The following is a 25,768-nucleotide window of genomic DNA, read 5'->3' on the forward strand; positions in this document are numbered from 1 at the left end:
TGGCTGAGTTCTGAGCACACATTTCCTCTCTCTGGCTCCCTAGGGCTGCTCCTTGGCAGAGCTCTCACAGTGTGATGGTGATTCCCAAAAAGCAGCTCCTGAGACAGGGGCAGAGTGATATCCCGGATAAGCCACGCTTGGAAATGCAGAGGGTGGAGAGGAATAACTGACATCTTCCTGATGCCCCCAGTATTTCCTTCCCAGAGCCTTAGCCCCTCTGACCAGAGCTGTATTTGTTGGGCAGGGAGGTCACCCAGCATATCTTCATGCAGTGATGTGCTTGGAGAAAGCATCTGAGCAGAACAAAAAAACCCTTTTTCATCACTTTTTCAACAGAAAGAGATGCTAAATACAAATCTCAGCACCAGGCTTGCTTGAAGGTTGTGGTCTAAGCAAACCCTGATCATCGGTTGGAGCAAATTGGGTATTTCAATGCTACTAAAAGTAAACAACAGGAAGCCTGGTTGTCCCTTCTTAACCCAAACTTTTTAAGAAACAACCAACCACACATCTTGGGACCTGGCACAGGCCAGTAATGCACAAGGAGTGCAATATGCTGAGTATGAGAAGCTGCAGCCAGACACAGGATATGTCCTCTGTGATTTGTGGACCCTTGCAGAACGTTTTGCCTTTTTCAGTGTCACGGCACCGTGACATGAGGCACTTGAAACCCTACAATAAGCTCAGTTGGTTTGAGCTTGGTGCTAAAAATGCCAAGGTTGTGGTTTCAATCCCTGCATGGGCAATTCACCTAAAAGCTGGACTTGATGATCCTTGTGAGTCCCCTCCAGCTCAGAATATTCTGTGTATCTGTGACTTCTGATTCTCTTTCCAGTACCACCGTCATGACTCAAGCCACCACTGGGCTGCTACATCTAACAGCCAAGGAATTCTGATACAAGGCTGCTCTTTCACAGCTCCAGGCACTGCCTATCCTCCAGTGATGGGTTGAGACTCTCTGTTCCCCTAACTGTGGATTAGTATCTGGTTTTGTTTGGCTTTTTTTTTTTCTTTATTCTATTTCAGGGGTTGCGCCATACAGTTTGTAAGCCCCAGTCTCCTGCCTGCTGGCATTGCTCAAACCTTGGTGCTGCCTCGTCCTACCTGTGCCCTGGGATGCTGGAGCTGACCTTGGCTCTAAACACCTGGAAAACTGAATGACGGCAGTGTTCAGGAATAGAGCTCACGCCTGCAAATGCAGCCTTGCAGAGGTCAGGGCTGGAAATGAGGTTGTGCTGCAAGGGTAACTCCGGGGTGATCCCCAAGAGACCAAAGGAACGACAAGGAATTTTATCCAGGGGGGATGCAAAGCAGCAGGAAGGGGGGCTGTGTGTGTGCGCAAAGCCGGCTCGACACCACCCCCGGCCCTTTCCCCTGTTAAGGGGGGTCTGCCAGCTCAGGAGTGGCACAGTCTAGCACAAGTCCTGCCTCCTGCCTCCTTCCTCCTCCTCCTTCTCCTCCTCCTCCTCCTCCTCCTCCCAGATGTTCCCTTGTGTGCAGCCATCTGTTGAGCTCCCTCCTCCCTCCTCCTGCGGGGAAGCGGTAGCCAGCTTGCCCGGCCAGCTGCACGCCTCGGACGAGGAGGAACGAGGAGAGAAGAAGGGGACAGCCAGCCCAAGCCCCGCCGCTGCCGGCTCCCGGCGGCGCCCGCTCCCGCCGTGGGAACCGGCGCTGCGCGGCCACCCCGCCGTGGGAACCGGCCCGGCGCTGGGAACCGACCCCGGCCCCGGTGAGTCCCTCCCTCTGCCCCCACGCCCTCCCTGCCCCCCGCATCCCCTCCCTGACACCCACCCCTTCCTTGCGCCCTCCATCCCCTCTCTGGCCCCTGCATGCCCTTTCTGCACCCCCCCTCAAAACTTCCCCGAGTGTGCAGAAGCGTGGGGCTCATTTTTGGGGAGGGGGGAAGCTGTACCGCAATGGGCTGAGCCCTCCCTGCCGCCTCCCAGGGGATGTGCAGGGCCAGCCCCGGGGGTGCCTGCTGGGGAGCCCTCCCCAATCTCAGAGTGCGGAAACTTTTTTTGGTGTGATGAGTTTTTCCTCGCGTGGGGGCTCAGCGGCCGGGGGCCGGGGGCGCAGGGTAGGGGGAAGGACAGAGGTCTCGGGTGGAGGTAAACTACTTTTTCCCCACCTCTGTTTTTTCAAGAGAGGTAACTTCAAGATTAGGCGGGTGCGTAAGAGCCCCCAGCCCGGCTACCCTCCCGGGATGAAGCGTCTCCAGCTGGAATCCTTTCTCCTTCCCCCGGTGGAATGGTGGTTTGTAGAGTGCTCGAGATTGCCACGGCTGCAGAGTAATCCGAGCAGCAGCTGGAGGCTCCGCACCGCCTCCCGTGCCCGGCTTCGGGGCTTTGATTTCACACAGGGCTCCCTGTCTCCCCTCCTCTCCCTCCTCCTCCTCCTCTCCGGGCCCTCCCCCCCACTCTCAGGAGCGAAGAGAAGCTTTTTGGTGGGTTTCTGGGGCTGGGAGGCTCGCAGGATTTTGCAGCTTACTCAAGGTAAGGGGAGAAAGGAGAAGGGGAGGGAAGGGAAGGAAAGCTTAGAGGGGACGGCTGGGTGGGGTGAAGAAACTGGAAGATGCAAGGGGGGGGTCCTTTCCTCCGGGTTCCATTGATAAAGGCATGGCAAAAGCTCCCTGCCTGGGAATTTCCCATCTCTAAGTGGATTAAACTGAAGGGGAAGGTGTGCTTGGGAAGGGGAGAGAGGAAGCAGAGCAAGATTTATTCATTCTCTCACTGGGGAAAAAAAAAAAAAAAAAAAAGAAAGAAAGAAAGAATGAAAGAAGCTGCTGGGTGTGACTTCTGAAGCAGGAGGTCAGAAAGCCCGGGGTTCCCCTGATAGTGCACACACCCTTGTAAACTTTTAAGCAGCTCCCAGGAAACTTGTTATTAATGCTGCAGTCGTTAAAAGGCGCAGCCCACGGCAGATTTATTAGCTCAGTAAACCACAACACGTGCCAAGCTCTCTGGAAACAAAAGGGTCTGTCAACTTTACTCCTCTCGCTCGGGATTTGGGAAGGCTGGGAGGAGAGCGGTGGGGATGGAGCTGGTGGTGCGGATGGAGCTGGTGGTTTGTGTCGTGGGGAAGTGGCATCGCCTCCGTTAAGCGACGCTGCCCAGCACGGTTTGTGAATTCGATTCCGTGGCAGCGAAGACCTTGGAGCACGGCTGTAAGGAAAGCACAGCGAACCCTGCTGAGCTCACCGTGCTCGTCGCGGCAGTGGGACGAGCAGCCCCCGGTCTCCCGAATGGAAAGCTCTCCCCGTGTGCCTGCCATGATAAATCAGCTGCCGTTCTCCTGAATAACAGCATTCACTGAAGTTACAGTAGGAAACTTGTCTGGGTGGACACTGTGCCACTGCTCTGCGGAGGGCAGCCGGTGCCGATCGCTGGCGTTGCGCGGAAATATCGCATTGATTGCCGCTCCAAAGCTCGGCTGGCAGCATCGGGCTATTGCAGCGGCGAGGAGCCGGGCGAGCACCGGGAGAAGAGGCGCCGGAGAAAGGCAGGGTTGGACCACCTCGCCGATCTCTCCGGGAATAAGAAGCACGCTGGATGTGTTAGATGCTGAAAGGACCGGAGGAAGCTGGCACGTCCCTGGGAGGATTTGCAGGCTAAACTTGGCTGGGGGCTCGCTGTCGGCAGCCAGGCGCTCACGGGCAAAGCGGGTCAGTGTGTGCCATCGCCCTGGTGCGGGGCTGGCTCTTGTCCCATCGTGACCCCAGGGAGCCAGTCCCAGTGTCTGTCCTGGAGAGGACGTGGGAGGTGCCTGCTCTCCTGCGGGTTATAAATGGCCCGACGAGGAGCTGCCACTTCCCTCCTCCAGAGGCGGTGGGTGCGCGGGGTGAGCGATGCTTGACACCGGGGTAGGCAGGAGGCTGGGTGGCAGCGCTCAGGCGGATTTTCCCTTGCGGCATCCTGGAGCAGGGCAGACGTTGCTGGTTTGTGAATGAATTCGAGCAGCTGCTGTCAGAGGCAGTAGGGAGCAATAACAAAATGCCTGAAGGGAACGAGGATGTGGCAGACATCCCAGGGGACATTAATTTCTGATGACAAGCTGGACTGGCAGGAAAGGTTGCGGGGCTGGGGTGAGGGTCTTCTGCACCCCTGTTCTTTACAACTAAGTGCAAGGAATAAACCAGCATTGAATGGGTGAGAGGAAATTGGGAGAAAAGAGAAAAAACATGCAGAAGTTTTTAGGGGTTTTGTGGATTTTTTTTTTTTTTAATATAGGCAAAAGCATCCTGTGCTCCCCCAGCCACACAGTGAGCAGCAGTACGTGCCACCCCTGTGCAAGACAGAGCTGGGAATAAAAGGTGAGCCACCGTCTTCCGGAGGTTTAGAGTTTTCCCTCCATCCCTAACTGCTTTTTTTTTTTTTTTTTTTTATCCTGTTTCAATCTCTCCTCCTCCTCCTTCTCCTCTCTTGTTAGCTGGTTGGTGGGGAGAAGCAGAGGCTGGAGGGTGGGATGAGGCAAGGCATCCTTGTCCAGCAGCCCCCCTGACCCCTGGCACCCCCGGGCTCTGCACTGTAGCCGCAGCGCTGGCTGCCTTGGCTATCAAAAGAAACTTCCGAACACTGAGATGTTGAGGGCTGGGAAGAGATAAAGGCTGGCTTGAGCAAGCTGCTTCTTGTCCTAAAACTTGGCACCTGGACCTATTGAGGCAAATGTATGAATGGCTCAGCCATTCATTACAAAGAAATCTTGAGATTTTAATTTTTATTGCAATTTTTATATGTTTTTGGTTTTTTTGGGTTTTTTGTTTTTTTCCTGGGAGTTTCCATCTTATTCATGGTGTGCAGCAGGGGAGAAGGAAATATGTGCTCTGGGAATCACCCCAGCCTCCCTGTCTGCTTGCGGACACTGCAAGAGATTAAACCATCCTGGCTGCCTTAGCATGGGACATTCCTGAGTTGTATTAACCAGGCTGGAAATCTGTCAGAGCAGCAGCAAACTGGAAAAAAGCATTTTATCTTTACCATAGCTGACAGAGGGCCATGTGCTGTGCGTAATATCTGAGTGCCAGTGTCTGTGGGGTTTCTTTTCCTTCCCCTTTCTCCCTTCCTGATTCTTTTTTGCAGTCTGTGTCTCTGTGATGGTGACTCCTCTCCTTTCCCCTGATTCCTGCCAGCAGATCAAACCCAGGGGTGGGGAGAGAAATCACAGAATGGGTTGGGTTGGACCTTAAAGATCATCCAGTTTCAACACCCCGGCCATGGGCAGGGACACTTTCCACCAGACCAGTTTATTCAAAGCCCTGTCCAACCTGGTCTTGAACACTTTCAGGGATGGGGACTATTTTTTCAAGGAATTTTTTTTTTTTTACTTCAAATAAGATAATCTTCCTCAGGAAAAATTGAGACTCAAACTCCTATTGTGACAGATGGGTCAAACCAGACATGATTCCTCCACCCCATCAGGTCTGATGTGACACATGTGCATGGGACTTGTGTCACTTGTCTCCAAGTGGGGCAGGACATGTCCCTGACCCCAAAATTGCCTGTTTTCCTCCCATCCTTGAGAATGAGATTTCTATAGCAGTCAGCATGGTGAGGCGAAACTTCACATAGCAGGATGGAGTAGATCCTCCCTCCAAAGCACTTTAATCCCATGGCAAAAGTTCAGTTTACATACAAGGTACAGCCCCTCTGTCTATCCGGGACCAAAGCATTGCAACCTCTTGCAAGAAATCTCCAACTCAAAGAATTATAGGATAACTGAACCTGGCCAGTTTCATCCATCCTGTCCCCTCTCCCCTGGCCTGGCTGCCCATTTAGCAGAGGGCAAAGCAGGGTTGCTGTCCCTAGAGCGTCCAGGAAGGCAGGAGCTGGACATGGTGCCCAAGGACAGTGGTGACATTTGGCTGGACCAGTTATGGCAGTGGCAGAAGTGGGGACTTCTGTGTGGGGTGAGACCAGGCCACCTTGGCTTGTCCTCCCTTCCCAGTTAAACTGGTGGGACTTAAACCTGGGGATGGCAGCCCTACCCCCACACAGGAGTGAACACCTCTCGGACCTAGTGCTAGTCATCCTTAAAGTGTCAGGAGAGAAACTGAGGCACACAAATGGGGACTCATAGTACATCAGTGGTGAGAAATTGGTCCTGCTGGGGAAATGCTCTCCCAACCCACTTCAGATGATCTTTCTCCAAAATCCTGCACCAGCCAAGAGGGACTGGAGGATTCTGGGCCAAGGAGGGAGGAAAAGAGTTGAGGAGATATCACACATTGTGGGGGCAATGAAGCATCATCTCCAGTGGGAATCATGGTGGGGATGACACACTAATGGCAAACCCTTTATCAGCTCTACCTACACCCCTTCCCCCTCCCCAAATCGCCCCTTCCCAAACCTTGTAGAGACCCAAGGTTGTAGTAAATGTCTCATGTGCTTCACTGGGGTTGGGGGCAGCTCCTGGAGCCCCAGCTGATGCTCTACCGAGCAGTTTCACTGGCATTCATTGTTTGCAGCATCACGATGCAAGAATTTATTGGAAGGGGGGGGTGAAGAAAGGCCATGAGGGGAATGAGATGGGAGCCTCCAGCTGTGCTGTTTGCAACAATAATGGCCAGGATTGTATTTATTATCTCCTCAGCGGAGGGTCTGCAGCTGCACACTGAGAGCCACAGACGGCAAAGGGGCCTAGAGATTATTGTGCATGGAAAAAAAACCCAACCACAAAAATAAATAAAAAGCCCACAAAGAATCCCTGGGCCAGCTGGAGCAGTGCCAAGGGGCACCCAGCTTAACTCCCAGTCTCCTCTCTTTGCCCTTCCTTACTGAAGTCAGCAGCCCCGCAGGGCTGATAGGAGAAGGGAGATTGGCAGCTGCTGCCTTTCAGAGAGATAAAGCTGCATGGGGTCCTCTTAAAATCCTTCTGCCAGGGCTGGAGGTGTTTCCCAGCCAGGTTGAATTTCTTTTCCCTCTGCTTTCTCATGATATTTCCAGTGCTAGCTGAACCATGACCAAGGCATGCCACTGGAGGCAGCACTTGGACCTGATCTGCAGCCACCTCTGTTGTAATGGATTTAATTATCTTACAGGTATTTTCCAAGCTTAATGATTCTATGATTCAAGGAGAAAGAGGTGGAAAGCCATTAGAGATACAGGATGATGGGGCTGTGATGAGTTGTTTGCCCTTAGTGGGATGTGTCTCACCAGGAAGAGCAGAGGCATCACCCTGGGATGTATCATCTCCTCCATCCTCTCTTTTGCTTCCTTCTCCCTGCCTAGCTCATCTTCTCCAGGGGAACCCATCAATGTCTATTCAAGCAGCATGGTCTCTCTGCAGATCAGGCCAGCCCTCTGGGGAGATTGGAAGCAATCCAGGTCAGGGATGTGCGGTACATCCATAGGCATCACACCTTTCCCTCATTGACCAGAGAGCTGTTGGTGGGTCCTTGCAACCTGCACTTCCTTGGCATGGAACATGGTACATGCCATCCCAGGGACATGCAAGGCATGTGGCATATCCCAGCTGGGCACAGTGACATGGCTCATTAGCTCTTTTAACAGCTAAAACCAAGAAGTATCTGTCGTGGGTAGGAGGTTTCCTCTCCCCATGCTGCACCTCTTAACGTTCCTCTCTAGCATATGGTGCTCATCCTTGAGTGCATTCCTCTGGAATTATATCATGTCTCCAGGAGCTGGAGTGCAGCAAGAAAGTATCATCGTGGCAGGAGCCAGCACAGGAACCGTCTAGGGTTGGCTGTCAGGTGAGCGTCTCCAAGGGCTGAGGCTCTAGGAGAGGGTTGCTGGGATCATTTTTGCTTTCAGTAATTGACTAGTTGAGAAAGAAGGAGATTTAATCCTCCCAAGGTTAATGCTGTGATTTAGGTAAAGCCTGGGTACTTGCAGGCTCCCTTCGTGCCTCACAGTGTGTTCTTGGGCACTGGAGGTGATGGGGCAGGTAGCGTCACCCGGTCTTTCTATAGCAAAATGCATTAGGACTGGCATAAAACTCTGTGTAAACCTCTCCTTTGGCTATGAAGCACTGTGTGAAGGGCTGGTCTGTTCCCGAGTTTGTGCCAAAATAACAGAGACCTCCCATTCTGGGACATGTCGCTATGATAAAAATTCTGTCCAGGCTGAGTTTGAGATGGTTAAGAAAATATTTGTGTTCCTGGCCGAGATGAGGTCTCTGTTATACTCAGCGAGTGCCAGGATACTGAGGTCTCCTGCTCCTGGAAATGCTCACAGTTAACAAGCAGAGCTCAGAGGACGAGTAATAGGAGTTGTTAGGGGTAAAAGAATTCAGGGTGGTCATGCCAGAAGTGATTCTAAAGCAGGAGAAAGTCCTGAGCTCTTATAACCCTTGCAGGCACCTGTTTGACTGATTCCGTGCATCCAGGGCTGCTGGGAACCAGGTGTGGCTGCCAAAGCTCCCAGTTTGAGCAGTCCTGCAGCTGGAATAGCCAGGAGGCAATGGTGGGGCTGGGATGCTCAGATCCTGCCTGCTCCCAGAAAATACTGTGAATCCCTCCTGGTGCTACACCACTCCAACACCTGCCTTCCCTGCCCCCAGCCACTCAGGAGGCCTGGCAAACAATTTCCTTTCGGGAATGCCCCCTCTGGGCACAAGCACAGCTTGACTTGAGGCTGGAGAGCAAAATTGCTTTCAAAAGCCACAGGACACTAATTCCTCCACCTGGAAATAAACTGCTATTAAGCTGACAGATTTCTGGGCTGAGCAGAGAAGAGGGAATTTTCTGCAAATCCCGATGCCACGGTGATTTAATTCCTAATTTTCCTGTGCTGGACGTGGCACCAACGTTTTCCCACTTGAGGCAAAATTCCCTGGAGTTGGGCTGCTCTTCCCTCAGAAAATGCATCTTTTCAAGGCATGAAGCTCTTGATGTGGCAGAAATTGTATTTCAGCCATGGATGTAAATGAGCTGCAAGTTACTGTATGGGCTGGCAGACCTGCCTGCACATGTTTTCCTTTTCTCAGATCCCAAAATACACCACCCTGCACCTTGATTTCCTTCTCCAGGGGGAATGAGGGATGCCAGAGGGGGAAGATTGCACAAGTGAAATAAACTACTAGCTGTTTAAGCACTAGGATGATAAATTATCTGTGGCCTCTTGCAAGCAGATGGGAATTGTGACATTAACAGTTGTAACGAAATTTATTTTAATAAGTCTATCCATTTCTTTATTAAATAAAGGATTTTTTTTTTTTTTTTTTTTTTTACATTTTACATTAAAAAAATAGAGCAGAGACTTTCAGCCGAGCAAGCATTTCAGTCCCTTCTCCCAAGAAACAAGCAATAGGACAAGAGGAAACAGCCTCAAGCTGCACTAGGGGATATTTATATTGCAAATTAGGGAAAATTTCTTCACCGAAAGGGTTGTCAAGCATTGGAACAGGCTGCCCAGGGAAGTGATTGAGTCACCATCCCTGGAGATATTTAAAAGATGCGCAGCTGTGGCACTTGGGGACATGGTTTAGTGGTGGGTTTGGCAGTGCTGGGCTAACAGCTGGATTCAATGATCTTAGCGGTCTTTCCCAACCTAAATGATTCCATGTTTGAAAACAGACCCATAGTGTGGAGCTGTAGGGTTTGGAGGTGCTGGGTTCCCTCCAGATCAATCCCACATGTCTTCTCTGTGGCCCGCGTGGTGGGTTGAGGGGCTGCTTGGCTTTGCCTTTGGGGTTGTGAAATGCTTTTGATGCTTAATTTATCTTTGCCCTTGCTAATCTTATCTATCCCATCCCCTGTAACATCTACAAAAATCTCCCTAAAGGAGAGTTTTGTGGAAAGTCATTGAAGTTTTGGCTCAGCAATTTATGTCCACAGAGGAGAAAAGCCCATGGAGATAACCAAGGTCTGGGAAAAAAGTGGGATGGTGTCTTGTTTTTTCGTTCTTTGCCCCTTCTGGCTGTCTACGACCATTATTCCATGGGGTTTGATGAGATTTAAGTCTTGCAAAGACACACTTGATGCAGAGCAATGGGGCTCTTGTCCAGATCAGGAAGTAGCATCTTGTCTCTGTTTATCCAGTTTCTCCGCTGCTCACTGGTTTCCACTTGAACATTGAGCTGTTGACTTTAACTCTTTGAGTGTGACTGCCCAGCCAATTCCTTATCCACTGAGTCATCCACCCATCAAATCTATGTTTCTCCATAGAGACTACTATGTTGTGTGGATCAGTGTCAAATGCTTTGCACATGTCCAGGTAGATAATGTAAGTTGTTCTTCCCTCATCCACCAACATTGTAACTGTGTCATAGAAAGCCATGGGATTTGTCCAGCAGGATGTGCCCTTAGTGAAGTCATGTTGGCTGTCACCAATCACCTCATTATTTTCCATGTGCCTTAGCAAAGTTTCCATGAGGATCTGCTCCATGATCTTGCCAGGCAAAATAATTAAAACATAAAGGAATTCATAGCAAAACCTTTTCTTTTTTTCTTTGGCATTCCTTGCATTTCATTCTGATTTTTCTCAGGGAGCAGGAACATGGCGCAAAGCATTCAGGCACCTGCAGGATGCCTTTTCGCTCCTGCTCAAGCACTTGGTGTCTCTTTACATTGAGCCATAAGGGCTAAAGTCACCACCCCAGTGGCTGAGCTTCCCCTCATCCTAATGCTTGCATGCACTGGTGAGGGAAATAGGGTTGCAAATCCCTGTCTTCATATCCTATTGGAAAATTTGGGTTAGCTCTGCTGTTCTAAGCAGCTTTGCAGTTCCCACTGATAAAACCACCAGTGTGAAGTGAAGGGTGATAACTTATCCCCTAAAAGTGACCTGTGCAATGTCTCCTGATGGAGGCCTCCACAAAATCAAGTGCAATTTGGAAGAGCCAAGGGACTGATTCTCATCCTGCTGTCACTGACACCTGGAGTAACTCCACTGAACTCTCTCAAACCCATCTAACAAATGCAGGATCACACATAAAAACCAGATGCTTCTTGGATTCCCATTAGCTCTCCTCTCCGCAAACCCAGGAAGTCTCAAACTCTGAGTATAAAACCAGGACTGTTTGCAAAGTGCCTCCCAAACCAGCAAACAACAAAAAGCAACAAGCAGGTCAGAAAACATTGTTCCAATTTACATCAAAATTTTTTCTGTGGGGTTTAATAATATTTATTGGGAGCTCTTTGTGGCATTTGTGTGGGGAGCCCTTCTGCAGGAAGAGGCAGTCTGAAGCAGGCGAAGCAAAAGCCTGAATGACCTTTACTTTCAATAGATTCACATGAGAATAACCAACAACAAAAAAAGAGTAACCTTGTCAGCAGCAGCCTCTTTATTATGGGAGGGGTGTGTGTCTGCAGTAAGGATTTAATGGTCTCTGGCTGTAGGCTGGTTTGAGCTAGTTTTGCTGCCTGCTCAAATTGGCATATGGGATCTGGAGACCCGACCGCGATTGCATCTGTGGCGTCATTTGGGCTCAGCCCGGGAGAGTCCACACTGGAAAAGTGTAGCTGCTGCTAGTGCTGCACTTTAGTCAGTAATTATTCTAATTTTACAGAATAATTAATGGGTGGAGAAGGTGGGGAAAGGTCTCTTATGCAATTTTGTTGTCGAGAAGCAACTCTGGAGCATTCTGGTGCTCTGGAGCTGCTGTCCCAGCTGCCACTTAGCCTCCAAGATATTTAAAGAGAGAGAGAGTCAATTCTCTCTCTCTTTTTTGTTTTTTTCCCCCTTCAGTCTGGAGGATTTATGGCCTTTATCATAACCTATGCACTTGTTTCACTTTCCAATAACGTTCCTTTTCCCCTGACCCCAATTAGTGCTGGCAGCCAAGTGGGCCTTGTGAGCTTTGCTGTAAAGACTTTGTTTATTTCTTCACTTGGCTGATACAAGAGACAGAAGACAATCCCAAAATTTTCCTCCTGAAATACTGTTGCTAATCCAACTCTTCTGTCCTTTGCTAGAACAACAACTCTTATTTGGGATAGGTGGACTTCAGCCCTTCCTTTTTGCCTTTTTTATTTGAAATTTGCTCTATTTTCTGCTAATCCAGAATTAGTATTGGCAAGAAACTTGGAAATTACCAGCATCTGTCCACCATGCTTTACAGATTCATGTCAAATCCAAACTGGTCTAGTTGTGGGCTGCTGTGAAAAAGGCAGACTCTGTTTTCCCCACTCCTGTGTGAGAGCTGGTAACCCTGTGGCCGGTCACCTGAGTTGGTTGGAAAACTGACCCACCAAAGGGGAAAGAGGAAGATTAGAGGGGGTTTTGTTGGATGAGTGAGCTGGTTCATCCAAGTGCACCTAGTTATTGGGTGGGGTTAGGGTTTGGAAGATGAAGCCAAGAATGGGGTGGGAAGCCGTAACCAGGGAGACTGGGCATCCTACTCTCTCATGGACAAGGGAGAGAGGGACATCTCCAGGGATGTGTCTGGTCTTAGGTTGGTTTCATCCCCTTCATGAGCAATTTCTTTCTCTTCACCCCACCATAGAGACACCCTGGTGGTTTGGGGTTTTTTTTGCACTTCCTACCCATGTACCTCAAGCTTCTTTGGGTGAATTTGCGCCTTTAGCCCCAACCCCAGCTGCATTTCAGCCTATGCTTCGTTCAGAGGCGTGTTCAGGGAGGCTGAGGGAATGAAAAGAGAAGAATGGGGCAGCTGTTTCCTGACTCCATCAAACAGCAAACTTTAAAACACCTCCCCTTGTGTTATTTCTTTAATTAGTCATTGATTTTTTGCTATGGGGAATTCCAGATTGGTGGTTGCCAGGGCAACTGGAGGTAGCCTAGGTAGCATCCTCTTAATATCAGCATTCCTGAAGAGGGGGACCAGTCCCCAAGCAATGGGCTTTCATCCATGGGGGCATGTGTCAGCTGATCTCCCTAATGAGAAAAGTCTTTAAGGGAGAGGAGTGCAGGGAGAAGTGTGAATTTGCAACGACACTGTAACAAAGCTTTCCTCTCTCCCATCTCGCTCCCTGACCACCAGCTGAGACCTGGAATTCCTCTGCAGTCTGGTTTTAATATTGGGGGTTTTTTGGCTGGGAAATCTCAGTGCGAGTCTTCTGTGTGTGTCTTGCCACACAGCTATGCAGTGGATGAGCATAGCAGGGAGAAGGCATACGGGCATCTGCAGGCTCAAGGAGAGATGTGGGATCAGGGGAGAAGGCTGGCACTCTGCTAGGAGCTTGGTCCAACACTGGCTCCATTAACCACCACGGGGTCTCCTTAGGCTTGTCTCAGAATATTTGCCTGGCAGAAAGGATGAGCAGGATATAAAGACCAGAGCCCTGCAGTCACTACAGGCACCTGAAATGTGGGGGATGATATTGCACCCCCAGCAGCTCCTATTGCAATCAGCAGGTATAACAACCCCCTAGAGCTGCCAGACAGCCAGATCTTATACTGGGATCTCTCCACACCTCAAGAGCCATAGAAATGAAGAGGACATGGCTGAACCAGCCCCAGGGTTGGCTGCTTTCTCCCGGTGACTTTCCCCTCACTATCTTAGGTGATGGTGCCGGTGGTTTCTTGAGTGTTTTCCTAAATGAATCTCCCCAGTGCTGCAAGACGATGACTCCTCTTCCTTTTACAAGGGGATACCTTGGCTTCCTGCCTTTATCAACAAAGCAGCTCGTGGGCAGCAATCCAAAGGCATTTTGGTGCAGTTTCAAATACACACTGTACACAGAACTGTAAATGCCTGCGGTGTGTTTCTTTTCCCATTTCAAAGAGAGCTATCGATTGCTCCACACAATGATAAAACATGCCTGTACCTGACTAAGCTCTTTGCTGATTATCTGGCAATGCAAGAGTCTCTTTCTTGGACTGGAAGGTGACCAGTAATTTTATTTCTCCCATCTTTTGTCAGAACTATTAACCAAGTGGCATGTTAGCCTATGATGCTCCGTGCTGCTCCATAAGGGAGTTTTTAACTGGTACTAATGGATGGTATCCCATCTGCAAAGCAATTGCAGACCCAGTAAGGGACAATCTGTGGCAGTGCTGTGAGGAGGGGAGAGGCAATAGATGCTGTGCAAATACTTCAGCTGAGCTTTGTGTACTGCACTTCAGCTGTGTAATGTTTTGTCTTTGCTGCTGGCTGGAGTGATGGATGTTGCAGTGGGAGTCACTGTATCTGCCCACTTCTGGCAATCATTTTTGAGACTGATCAGGAAGGGAATTCCCATGTCAAAAGGGCACAGCTCACACAAAAGTGAGCAGCTGCATATCAAAGCCCAGCAATGGTTTTAATTCTCCTCTCAATTCATAGAATCATAGAATAGCTGGGGGTGGAATAGACCTTTTAGAGGATATCCAGTCCAACTCCTCACAATAATGAGAAACATCTTCAACTAGATCAGGTTGCTCAGACCCCCATCCAACCTGCACTTGAATGCTTCCAGGGATGGGGCATCTACCACCTCTCTGTGGAAACATGTGCCAGTGTTTTACCACCCTCATCACAAAAAACTTCTTCCTTACGTCTAGTCTAAATCACCCCTATTTTAGTTTAAAACCATTATCCCTAGTCCTATCACTACAGGCCCTATTAAAAGTCTGTTCCCAGTTATATTAGGGATTTGGATTTTTTTCTTACTTTTGTTCAGATGACCCAGAAGGAGCCCATGAAGGTTTTAGCAGTGCTCAGAAAGTAAAATTTCATGCTGGTGTGCCTTTGGACTTCCTGGTGTATGATCCAGCTCCCACCAGAGCTGAAACAGTTCTATGAGGAACTGAGCTGCATACTTGAGGGAGAAGTTGGGAGGGGATTTCCATGTTGAGACATCAAGTGGGAATAGCCACGGGGTGGAATTTGGGAGAAGAAATACCAGTAGACTGGGCTGACACCACTGTGGGTACTTCTCTGTACGTGAGACATTTCACATTTGAGGTTTTGCAGTTTTAGTTTACAAGGAGCTCCCCACTGTTTTAACTGCCCCTGGTAATAAAATAATTCAGTGCAATCCAAAAGCAGCTTCATGAAAAAAAATAATAAGAGTAGTATTTATTTTAGGAGGGACTGCATAAGGCAGCAAGCTATATCTGTCTGCACAGAACCAGGGGGGATCAGCCTTGATGTCGTCAGGAAAGGGATATCTGGGAATGTGTCTGCAGAGAAGAGCCCTTCCCGCTGTGTCCCCTCTGCACATATATGTGTTTTCTCAGGAAACAGTTGAGATGGGCTGAGAGTAGGGCTCATCTTACCAATTTTCTGTTGTTTCTATAGAATAATGGACCCTGGAGGATTATGAGTTGGCCTTTAGCAATGGTTTAGTTGCAGGCAATTTGGCCAGAGTCCCAATCTCTGCTGTCTATTTGCAGGAGATCTGGAAGACACTGCCATACAACTCACATCAGTGATCAGGACAGTATTTTTGCAACATTTTTCCCCCTTTGCGCTTGTTTTGCTCATTGGAAGTAGTCCCCAGTCAGTGTCCTGGGAATGAGAGCAGGGCCAAGAAGACCATGCTGAGAAGGGACAGAAACTGATGACAAGGGGTGGGTGAGGGGAGATGAAGTGCGAATTTCTAGGAAATGGTCTTGGGAAGGTACAAGGGCTGTGAGGAAGGAGTCTCAGCCAGATCAAAGGGTGCGTGGGAAAGGTGATACCGCAAGGAAGTTAATGAAGTGCTTTTGAACAGTGGTGGGAAAGGTAAGAGCAGAGACCAGGGAGGCTGAGGTGGGGATGGGAGCGTTCATTTAAAGGGGATTTCTTTTACTCTTTTCTTGTTAAATGAGCAGCTGGCACGTGAATGTCTGTTTATGGCCAGCAGTGTAGCCAAGGACCAGTGCTGATGGATCTGACCAGTGCTGATGGATCTGTTTGTCAAGTTTGGTGAGATTTTCTGTTTCCAGCCTTCTGGAGACCTTGTTTGTAAGGCATGAGGAGTCATCACCCATGACTGCAATAGGAACCAGTGAGGACAGTCCTTGCTGCCTCTGTTGACCTGCAGGATGCTGACATGCTCCTATTTACCCTCTCCAGAGACACAGAGATAAAGCTTCTTTTGGCTGTCTCTTGAAACCATGCAGCTGCCGTTGCCCACTGTTGTGTGGACGAGATGTCAAGGATGTGATCTGAAGAGGTTCAGCAAAGCTGGGGGGTGCAGATCAGCTCTCTGCTTCTCTTGTGCGAGATGATGGAGGGACAGAAATGTCTTGGAGGGAGAAGGGTCAAGACCAAAGCAGTGGAGAGAACTCCTTGCTTGCTGGCATTGTTAATCAGAGAGAATACTTAATGTAATTAGCAGAGGCTCCCCAAAGACTGTAATGAAGCAAATTATCTCTCTCTACTGTGCAGAGGGCTGGGCCCACCACAGCAAAGGCTGGGTTAGACTGAACAAGCCTTGGTTCCTCTGCTCTGCTAGGAGCTGCCACCATCACCTGATACAAATCCATGATCTTAACTACCTAAAAACTTCTAAATTTGCATCTGAAGTCCAGGCAAGGGAGATATGATGTCAATTTGGGCAATAAGGAGCTGGCCTTTTTAGCTCTTCATCCTGGGTGTTGTTTTGAGGATGCTGTTGCCTGTAGGAAATTTGAATGGAGCTTTGGTTTCTCCTCTCCCAGTAAGGTCTTTAGACACCAAAGGCTCCCACAGCCTAAATGATTTCTCCAAACTGTCAGTGCAGGGTCCTGAAGTCAGTGCTCCCAAATCTCACAGGGATGCCCTGACATGAAGGACCTCTGTGTGCTGAAGTTTGCCAGGTTGTAAAATGACTCAGCGTTTGAGCTGTCATTTAGCTTCTTCCATGGTCCGCTCAAAATCATACATGCTTGATAGATCATGCTTTAAGGTAGCCTACTGTTCTTACAGCTCATTTCCAGTTTTGTCTCCACTTGATTACATCTGTAAAGACTGCTGACCCAATTTATTTTCTCCATTAAGTTCCCACTGGGTTCATAACATGAGAGACAAAGTCTTTGGGATATCCATGCTATTTAAGGGTATGCTTAATCTCTCCCTCTGTAAAGAGAAAGGACAAGACTACATGAGTCAAACAGTAAAATATCTTTCATAAAGTAATTTCTACAGCAATTAAATCTGTTTTTCTATTGCCTTGTTTTCCAGGAGAACAATGCATTTCCTGGCCTGGTTCAATTTGCTGCTTCTCCTTCCTTGTTTTGGTACCACCAAAACCTGCTTCCCTGGCTGCCACTGCGAAGTGGAAACCTTTGGTCTCTTTGACAGCTTCAGCTTGACCAAGGTGGACTGCAGTGGAATAGGCTCACACATTGTTCCTGTCCCAATCCCTCTGGATACCTCCTACTTGGATCTATCATCAAACAAACTGGAAACAATAAATGAATCGATGCTTACTGGCCCTGGATACACCACCCTGGTGAGTCTCGACCTGAGCTACAACAAAATTGCCAAGATTTCCTCCACAACATTTTCCAGGCTTCGGTACCTGGAGTCCTTGGACCTGAGTCACAACTCTCTGGAAGTCCTTCCAGAGGACTGTTTCTCCAGTTCTCCTCTAGGTGACATAGATTTGAGCAATAACAAACTTTTGGATATAGCTGTGGACATTTTTAGTTCAAAAGGTCAAGGCAAATCCCTGAATGTGGATCTATCCAATAATATGCTCAGCACAATTACAAGGCACCATGAAAAGAGCATCCCTAACATCCAGAACTTAAATCTTTCCGGAAACAGGCTAACATCTGTACCAAACCTTCAAGGCCTTCCTCTCCGATATTTAAACCTTGATGGAAACCCTCTGGTTAAGGTTGAGAAAGGAGACTTTGCAGGGCTGAAAGACTTGATTCATTTATCCCTCAGTGGCCTGCGTGGCTTTAGAGAGTTATCTCCTCATAGCTTCAAGGAACTCCAAGCCCTCCAGGTTCTGGATTTATCCAACAATCCCAACTTGAAGTCACTGACTGCTGAAGTTATCTCTGGTCTGAACTCCCTACAAGAGCTCAACCTCTCTGGGACAGGCGTGTCATCCTTGCCAAAGACTTTGCTGAAATACCTGCCTTCCATCAAAAGCATCACCTTAGGGAAGGACATACAGTGTCTTAAGACCATCAAAGAAGGACAGTACCACCGACAAATTGGGCTGACCAAAAAAGAAGTCCTCAGTTGCCATGACAGCCATGGGTCCGTAGCAGCAGCGCCTTATGTTTTGTGATGAAAGCTGGGGAGAAGAAGGGGTGGAGCAGGGAGGGTGGAGGGGCCACGAGACTTGTACAGGTGTCGGACTGAGATGGCTTGCAGTGTGCCTTTTGTAAAACTGTCAATAATTTATATATTTGTATTTGCCAATAGTTGATTGTTTGTGGATTTTATAAACTCTCAAATCTCAGCCCGCATTATCTGCTGGCTCCAGATTTTACCCGGTGCATTGAGGTCCTCACTCATCCTGTTGGCCCAAGAGCAGCAATGCTGGACAATGTGGGGACAAGTTGCTCTGCAGGTCCCAGGGCAGAACAGTTAGTCTGGAGCAAACCCTTCATGCCTCAGATATGTTTGTAGGAGCAAAGCTACATCTCTGCAGAGCACACACCAAAATGTACCAGCTCTGTAGCTGCTTGCTTACAAACCCACGCATCATCCTTCTTTTAATTATTATTTCCCAAAATGTGCCTTCTGGATGTTGCCTTCATTAGCAGCACCCTGTTCTCTGTCATGCACTTTCAGTCTTGAGGAAACATTTCCAGACAAACCTGAATACAGGGTGCACCTAATGTGCTGGGTTTTACATGTTATTTGCATAGGTGTGCAACAAACACTGAGGAAGTCGAGAAATTTTCCCACCAATTTCTCCTTGTTTTCCCACCTTGATCCTTTTCATGTCGAATTAACTTAGGCCCAGTTTTGGCAACCTCCTGTCTTTTTAACCTCAGTGAGCCATTGGTCAGAGATGATGTGCAGCAGAGGAAGGGAAGCAGAGGGATCTGCTAACAACCACGTCTCATCCAGGAACTAGCCCTTGATGAAGGAGGTTGCAAAGGGAAGAGATCATGTAGCCTAGCTCAGAAAAAAAAAAGGAAAATAATCCCTCCTCCCTTCCTGGGGAAGCTTGGAAGGAAACTTTGACAGGGATTCTTTCTTGATGACCTTATCAAACCAAGACCCAGACCTAGAGGATATGAGAGTAAGTTGTTTCCAGGCTGACACTCCCCATCTGAACACATCTGCAGCTCATCTGGGCATATGTGAGGCAACTTCCAGTGCCAAAACACTCTTGAGAATGTGCCGGGGAAGAATTAACACTGATGCCTGTGGCCCCAGAGCACTTTGCTTATCAGAGAAAAGATCTTTGGGTTTTTTTCCAGAGTTGTGGCTTTTCTTTCACTCACACAGGTCCTGTGTTGCCAAGTGAATCTGATAAACTGAAATCTGATAAAAATCCTGGTCCCCAAAGGTTTACTCAGTTTTTTTTTTTTTCCTCCACTGCTGAAATGCCTGCAAAGGGGAACCTCTCTGGACCCTCTTTTTCTCCAGTGTAGGAGGAAGTGGGAGAAGACAGCACAGCATGGCTCAATGCCATATGTGAAGCCTTCAATTTGCTTATAGGAGCAATGCAGGTGTCTGCTGAGGTCTGGTCCACATCTGGCACTCTCTGTCCGGGGGGATGGGATGTTATGGATGGGGGTCCTGCTCGAGCTGATCTGCGGTTTGGTCTCTAAACCCAGCCCTGTATCAGGGCCACCTTCAATGTTTGGTTGAGGGAGATCCATGTAAAGGTGTTGCAGATATAAACTTATCTCACAACTGTCCTTGGGAGTGTTGGGGGAAGCTCAGATTTTGCCCTCATACCCCCAAAAATCTTTGAAAGTGGAAACCCTGTTGCCCAAACCCACTGACTCCATAAAAGTCAGAGTCAACACTTAACTTCCATCTATCTCCATTTCAATCATTTGTTTGGGGACCTTAGGGTGGGATTTTTACCCCTTCCTTCAGTTTCGGGGCTTTTTCCCCTCTACTGAGCCTTTGCAATGCTTGGCCAGCCTTCAAAATCACAGGAAACATGTTGATTTTCTTAAAAAGGCAATGGGGCTGCCTGTGGGCAGAGATCTGGAGGGGAACAGGAACAAACTGCACTGCAAGGCAGGGACAGTTTCTGAGGAAGGATGTGGGGGTTTTACTGGTTCTTGCCTTTTTAAGTGAATTATTTTCTGCTGGCAGAAAATGTATTTTTAAAAAAGAAATTGTTTAATTTTTTAAGTCTGTACATAGATGAAACATTAGGGTTATCACCTACTGTCAAAGTTACTGTCTTTGCAGCACTGTGGTAAATTTAAAACCCAATGTGACAATCCAGTTGAAGACTGCAAGATTTCCTTGTGTAATCTCATGCTAGCTGCTAGCTAAACTAGTCTTAGCAAAAGCTGGCAAATACTGTCGCTGTGTTTGTTTTCCTAAAGAACCTCTGCAGCATTGTAAGGCTTTGTGGTTACTCACAACATAATAAAGTGATTTGGAGGAGAATAAACCCAGATCCCCCAGATTTATTGCTTTAGTGCTGAGCAGGTGGCAGCTGTCACTGGGTCTGAAGTGCGACATAGCTTCTCTCCTTGCTCCGCTGATCTCCATCGCCCTCATGGGTGTTGCATCTCCAAACTAGGGGCAGGATTTGTCCCATGGTGCTTGGCTCACTGTGCTCTTCAGTGATGGAAAGGCTTGAGAGCTTCACTGGTTGACTTGAAGGAAATTAGGAACACATGGCAGTGAAGCAGCACAGAGTATGTAGTGCAAATTCCCTGCTCCAGGACCTGCTCAAAGCTCGTGGAGACCTCTTCATGGATTTGACCAATCTGGGAGACAGTCTGCTAATGTTGGAAGGCTGGATTTGCATCGGGGTGGGGGGAATGATGTGGAGAGAGACCACAAAACTATGGAAATGTTCAAGAACATGTAGATGTGGTGCTTAGGGATACAGTTTAATGGTGGACTTGGCAGTGCTGGATTAGTGGTGGAACTTGATGATCTTAAAGGTCTTTTCCATCCCTAAGGATTCTATGATTCTGTGGAGGTGGAAGGGAGCAAAGGGGCGCAGAAGCGATGCCGCAGCACAGAAAGCTGAACAGTGACAGACCACAGAGCTTCTGGCAGTGAGATACACATAATCCAGTCTCAGCACACTCCTTTGCAGAGCTGGGGCCGCTGCACAGAGGGCTGAGACCATGCAGAGCCATTGCACCTAAAGAATAAACAGAAACCTCTCCGGAGGGGTCTTCCTGCTCTTAAATAACATATTTGATTCTAAATGCTTCTTGGTGCTGTGTGTAAAGGTGGTGCAATTAGAGAACCGCTGAGGAAACTGCCTCTGGGAAGCTGCAGTGTTCCTGTTCCTCCCAAGCCTGAAGGAACAACTGCATCTTCCATCCAGGCAGGCAGACTTGCAGGCTGCCCAGAAGGAACTGTTGGTTCTTTATCTGTTTCCCTGAACTGCCCTGTCCTTCAGGATGGCGCACAAGGTAGTCAGACAATAGCCTGGGGTGTGAGATCACCAGAGAAGGCCAAATCTTGCTCACACGACTATTATGGACTGTAAGGGAAAAGCCACCACCAGCCGTTATAGATGACTGCTCCTCTGGTATCCACCACATGGCTGTGACCATGAAGCTACACCACCACACTCCTTTGGGATGGAATCACTTCTGCCCTGGGGTGTGGGCTCAGTCAAAGCGGTGGAGAATGTCCTCCTCTCCTGGGGAAGGACACTGTCCTGGGACCCATGGGTCTGAAGCTGTATGCTCCCACTTCCTTGTGAATGCCCCACATATGTGATGCTCCAGCACTCTGTTAGACCTTGTCCCTGCCAGTACTCCTTTGCCCCTTTGCCTTAACATCTTATTTTGCTACTGATTTTTATTCATTATTTAATTAATGACTTATTTCAATTATTGTTAATTAAAATATTGCTTCGATTATTATTTCTTATTTAAACAGCCTTTCCAAAGTCCTCTGAATGGGAAGAAACAGGCAAGCCTCTACCAGCAACAGGAGCCCCCACATCCATCCCACGTGTGTTCCCTCTGCACCAGTGGGGCACGAACACCTGAAACAGCACTGATGTCCCCACAGAGGAGGAAGGGCACATGGGGGCTTCAGGCTTGGATAAGTTGAGGAGGCCCTCATTCAAGCTTTCAGTCAGCTTGATAACACAGTGTAATGGACGCCTGGTGTCAGGCATCAACAGTCACCCATGCCAGGAAAGCCAGCCAGGTTGGTTAGCTGCAAGCTTTGGCTGTCTCCACAAACACCTCAGCTCTGCAGCCAGATATGTTTGCCCTGGCAAGCAAGATGGGCGTTTTAATTAGAGGCTCAACATTTTTAGAAGCAGGAAAACCTCAGCAGAGGCTCAGCAATAAGGCTAGGCTGGGTTAGGGAGGAGGAAGAAGTGACTGAGCTGGCGTTTGCTTGTGGTGTTCTGTCTGCTGGAGAGTTATCAGCATCTTGCCCCTCCTTTCCAGTGCATGAGGAAAGAGAGTGAGGGTCACTTCCCCCTATCTGCCTTGTGCCCAGGGCAGCACAGGACAGCAATTCTTCTCTTTATTAGAAAATAAGCACCTCTCAGTACCCAAAAACTCTCATTTTCTTCTCATCAGTCTGCTGGAGCCGTTTCTCCTGGCTGTCAGCTGTCAGCCCACAGAAGTCCCTTGCTGACTGATTATGTGACTGACTTCGTAACAGCAGTAAGTGCTGTCCCTTTTAAAAATAGCTGTTCCTCTGTACATTTTCCATTTTGCAGAAGGTTTTTATTTCCAGCACGTTTGTTTCACACAACCCTGGCTTGGTCAGGCGGGAAAGCACGGATGCACTCTTGCCATGCCAGAAAATAATGCTGCATGGCTGGGCATAATCCTTCTGCCTACCCTGGGATCTGCCTCCTAGGAAAGTTTTGGGGCAACAATACACTCTGATCCATGCATGTTTATAGAGTATTATTCCTGCTTCATCACCCCGCGATTTCTTCTTCCTTCCCTTTTTGAGTGGACAAGCAGACCTGGGAACCTGATTAAAAGATGGAAAATTGGAGCTGAAACTAGGCCATCAGATAAATCCTTTCCTGTAATAAGCAGGGAGGTAGAGTACCAGCCCTTAACCACAGCCTTTGTCTCCCAGCATTTGTATGCCTGTGTGCACCCATCCTCAGCGCCAAAACAAACCCACCCCCCCTCCTGCCCCATCCCCACCCCTGCACTCACCGCCTTTCATTAATGGGATTAAAATAAAAGTGGTTCATGCTGCCACAGAGAAACACCCTGGAGAAAGCAGCAGCCCGCAGTGCCAGGCGCTGTGCATCCCTCCGAAAAGCCCTGCCAGATGCAAAGAGGTTTGGGCAGGGGAATGCGCTGCCACCCTGCCCAGCTCCACCCATTCCAGTGGTCCAGCCTCCACTCTGGGTGCACTGCAGAAGGGTTAATCAGCCTGAAAAAAATCCTGGTAACTTTCCCACCACTGTGGAGATGTCCTTTAACCCCCGCTGCTGCCTGTCTGGACCTCTGCGCCGCATGCTCCCCTCCCTCCTCTTCCTCGTTAGCAGTGGAAGTGTCACAGCACTCGCTGATAATTGACTGGGCCCGTGCTGGGAATTTGAACCTACATTTCAAAGAGATTGTTAACGTCCTTTTCCAGCTCTTTGAACTGTTTTGCTTTATTGTAGGTTAAAGGAAACACACAGCTTCTTCCTCCCAGAGCCTCTTTTGATGGGAGTGTGGCCCATCAGAGCTGGTGGGTTTTTACCAGCAATGATGTTTGTAGCATGGTGCTGCTAAGTGGCATGTGATGATGCATTTTGGGGCAATCAAGCTGCCCCATGAATTCAGAGGGGATTAAACACAAAGAAATGGTCCAAAGTTGGCCAAGGGACTGGCAGAAGTACGTGACATCACTGTCCTGACATGACATGGGGGGGTTTCAGCCAATGGAGAACATATGAAGGGCCACAGGTTATGGGTTTCTCACCCAGAAACTGGGTTCAAGCCCCTCTACCATGCTGGACTTTCTGGGTGGGCTTGAATACACGAATGACAATTTTTATGAAGTGTGTTTGAATGGGTGGTTTAAGTCACCCTGTGACCGCAGGGCAGTAGAAAGAGGTTGTCCTGACTTTCCTCTACATTACATGAAAGCCAGAACTTGTGTTGCCCTACAAAGTATCAAAGAAAGACCAGAGACCACCAGTTTTCAGACAGATCAGTGAGCTAAACCATCCCATCAGGCCATGCAGCCACTAAAAAAAATGCACAGCTGGACGAGGATGGTTGCCTGCAAAATGAGCACTCCAAGTCCCTCTTCCCAATAGTATCTGGACTCTAAGAGTGATGGCTGCATCCATCTTAGGTTCAAAACCAGTGTTCTGAAGGCTCCCAAGTACCTCCGAGCATCTTGCCTACTTACAGCCTACAGCTTGGCCCTGGCTGGTCTGCTGTGAAGATAAATGTGTGTAGGACTGTGACGTGTTGGACTATTAGGTTAGACAATGTCCTGAAACACAAGCTCTGTCTCACCAGACCTGTCACCTGCATTCGTAGCTCTCCACTGACCATGGGGGTCATCCTTAGGCCTGTGGTAATTCTCTGACCTGTTAATCTGCTGTGTCTGTCAAAGGTAAGAAACTCCTGAAGAGGCTGTAGCTCTTCATGTGAGATTCACTGAGGGAAACAGCTTCTGGTTTGGTCCTTACCTGCAGTCGCCTTTGCAGGAACACAGGGGGCAAGGTTTTCCCCTGTCTTGCTCCTAATCCTAATCACTAGTGTAAAAATCCTTCATTTTCCCCAGAAGTATTCATTCACAGAAATTTTCTCATTTAAATTTTTAATGAAGTGATTGTTTGCCTTCAAAAATCCCACACACAACAGCTGCCTGCTTGTCAGAGTGCCATCTGGGACCTGCATCCCAGAGACTGCAGAGGTGAAAATCCTCTTGAATAAACAGGAAAGGGGGAGGGCATGGAACATACACCTATGATATCCCATGAGAAATGCCTGGATAACCCATGGTGGCAATCATGTCACAATGCTATTTTTACCACTGTTTGTTAAATGTCCTGTGGCAGCATCCTCAGCCTCCCAAGGCAAACACTACTCTATGTCTAAATTGGAAAGGATCCTGCCTCAGGGATCCTGCAAACGATATCCAAAAATGGATACTCTCACAGAAAATATGAGATGATTAAGACAGTGTTTCAGTTAGTTTCCCCAAAACTCATCACAGCGTCGTACTTTTCCCTTGGTCATTTTAGGAACTCACTGTGACTCCATCAGGTCCCTATCTACTTGCCATAAGACTGCCCTAATGGTGTGTCAAGCCTTTTGAGAAGTCCAGTGGGCTTCTGCCTTTGGAATTTATTTCCCAGCTGGGTTTGAATTCCCCAGTGAGACATCTTTTCAGCCATTCCCCATAAGAATATTCTTGTCTCTACTTTTGCTCCTCAGCTACTCAGAAAGTAGAAATATACATTCACACGCAAGCAGGCCAGTCTCTGATCCACAGAAAAAGTGAAGACACTTGGTGATGCCACGGACAGAGGTGCTGTTCTGGGAAAGAACACTACGAGGCTCACAATGGGTTTGGGGTTCACTGTTTTGTGGGAAAAGTAGTGGTTTTCTGAGGCAACTCTGCAAATACGATTTTCTGAGTTTCAGCACCCCAGAAAAGCACTGGTAGAGTCATAAAATCATAGAGTGATTAGAGTTGGAAGGGGCCTTAAAGATCAACTAATCCCAACTCCCCTGCCATGGGCAGGGACACCTTCCATTAGACCAGGGTACTCAGAGCCCCATCCAGCCTGGTCTTGATCATTTCCAGGGATGGGATGTCCACAACTTCTCAGGGCATCCTGTGCCAGTGCCTCACACCCTCACAGCTTCCCTCTTCTGAAGCTAAAAGTCAG

The 25,768-nt window shown here is 48.6% G+C and overlaps 1 protein-coding gene across 4 annotated transcripts; it reads left to right on the top strand.

Moving 5' to 3' along the window:
- Positions 1-1,476: 1,476 nt before the first annotated feature.
- TSKU (tsukushi, small leucine rich proteoglycan) lies at positions 1,477-20,359 on the top strand. Of its 4 annotated transcripts, none has more exons than XM_039561695.1 (3): positions 1,477-1,729; positions 4,227-4,309; positions 16,987-20,359. In XM_039561695.1, exon 3 carries the CDS (start codon positions 16,994-16,996, stop codon positions 18,050-18,052), a length of 1,059 nt encoding a protein of 352 aa, XP_039417629.1. In that variant the 5' UTR covers positions 1,477-1,729; positions 4,227-4,309; positions 16,987-16,993; the 3' UTR covers positions 18,053-20,359. The 4 variants fall into 4 exon arrangements, with proteins under 4 accessions (XP_039417629.1, XP_039417634.1, XP_039417638.1 ...); XM_039561700.1 differs by lacking the exon at positions 1,477-1,729 and adding an exon at positions 2,180-2,492; XM_039561704.1 differs by lacking the exon at positions 1,477-1,729 and adding an exon at positions 2,775-3,661.
- Positions 20,360-25,768: the final 5,409 nt, after the last annotated feature.

Source organism: Corvus cornix, chromosome 1 (genome assembly GCF_000738735.6).
Source record: "Corvus cornix cornix isolate S_Up_H32 chromosome 1, ASM73873v5, whole genome shotgun sequence".
Taxonomy (NCBI): Eukaryota; Metazoa; Chordata; class Aves; order Passeriformes; family Corvidae; genus Corvus; species Corvus cornix.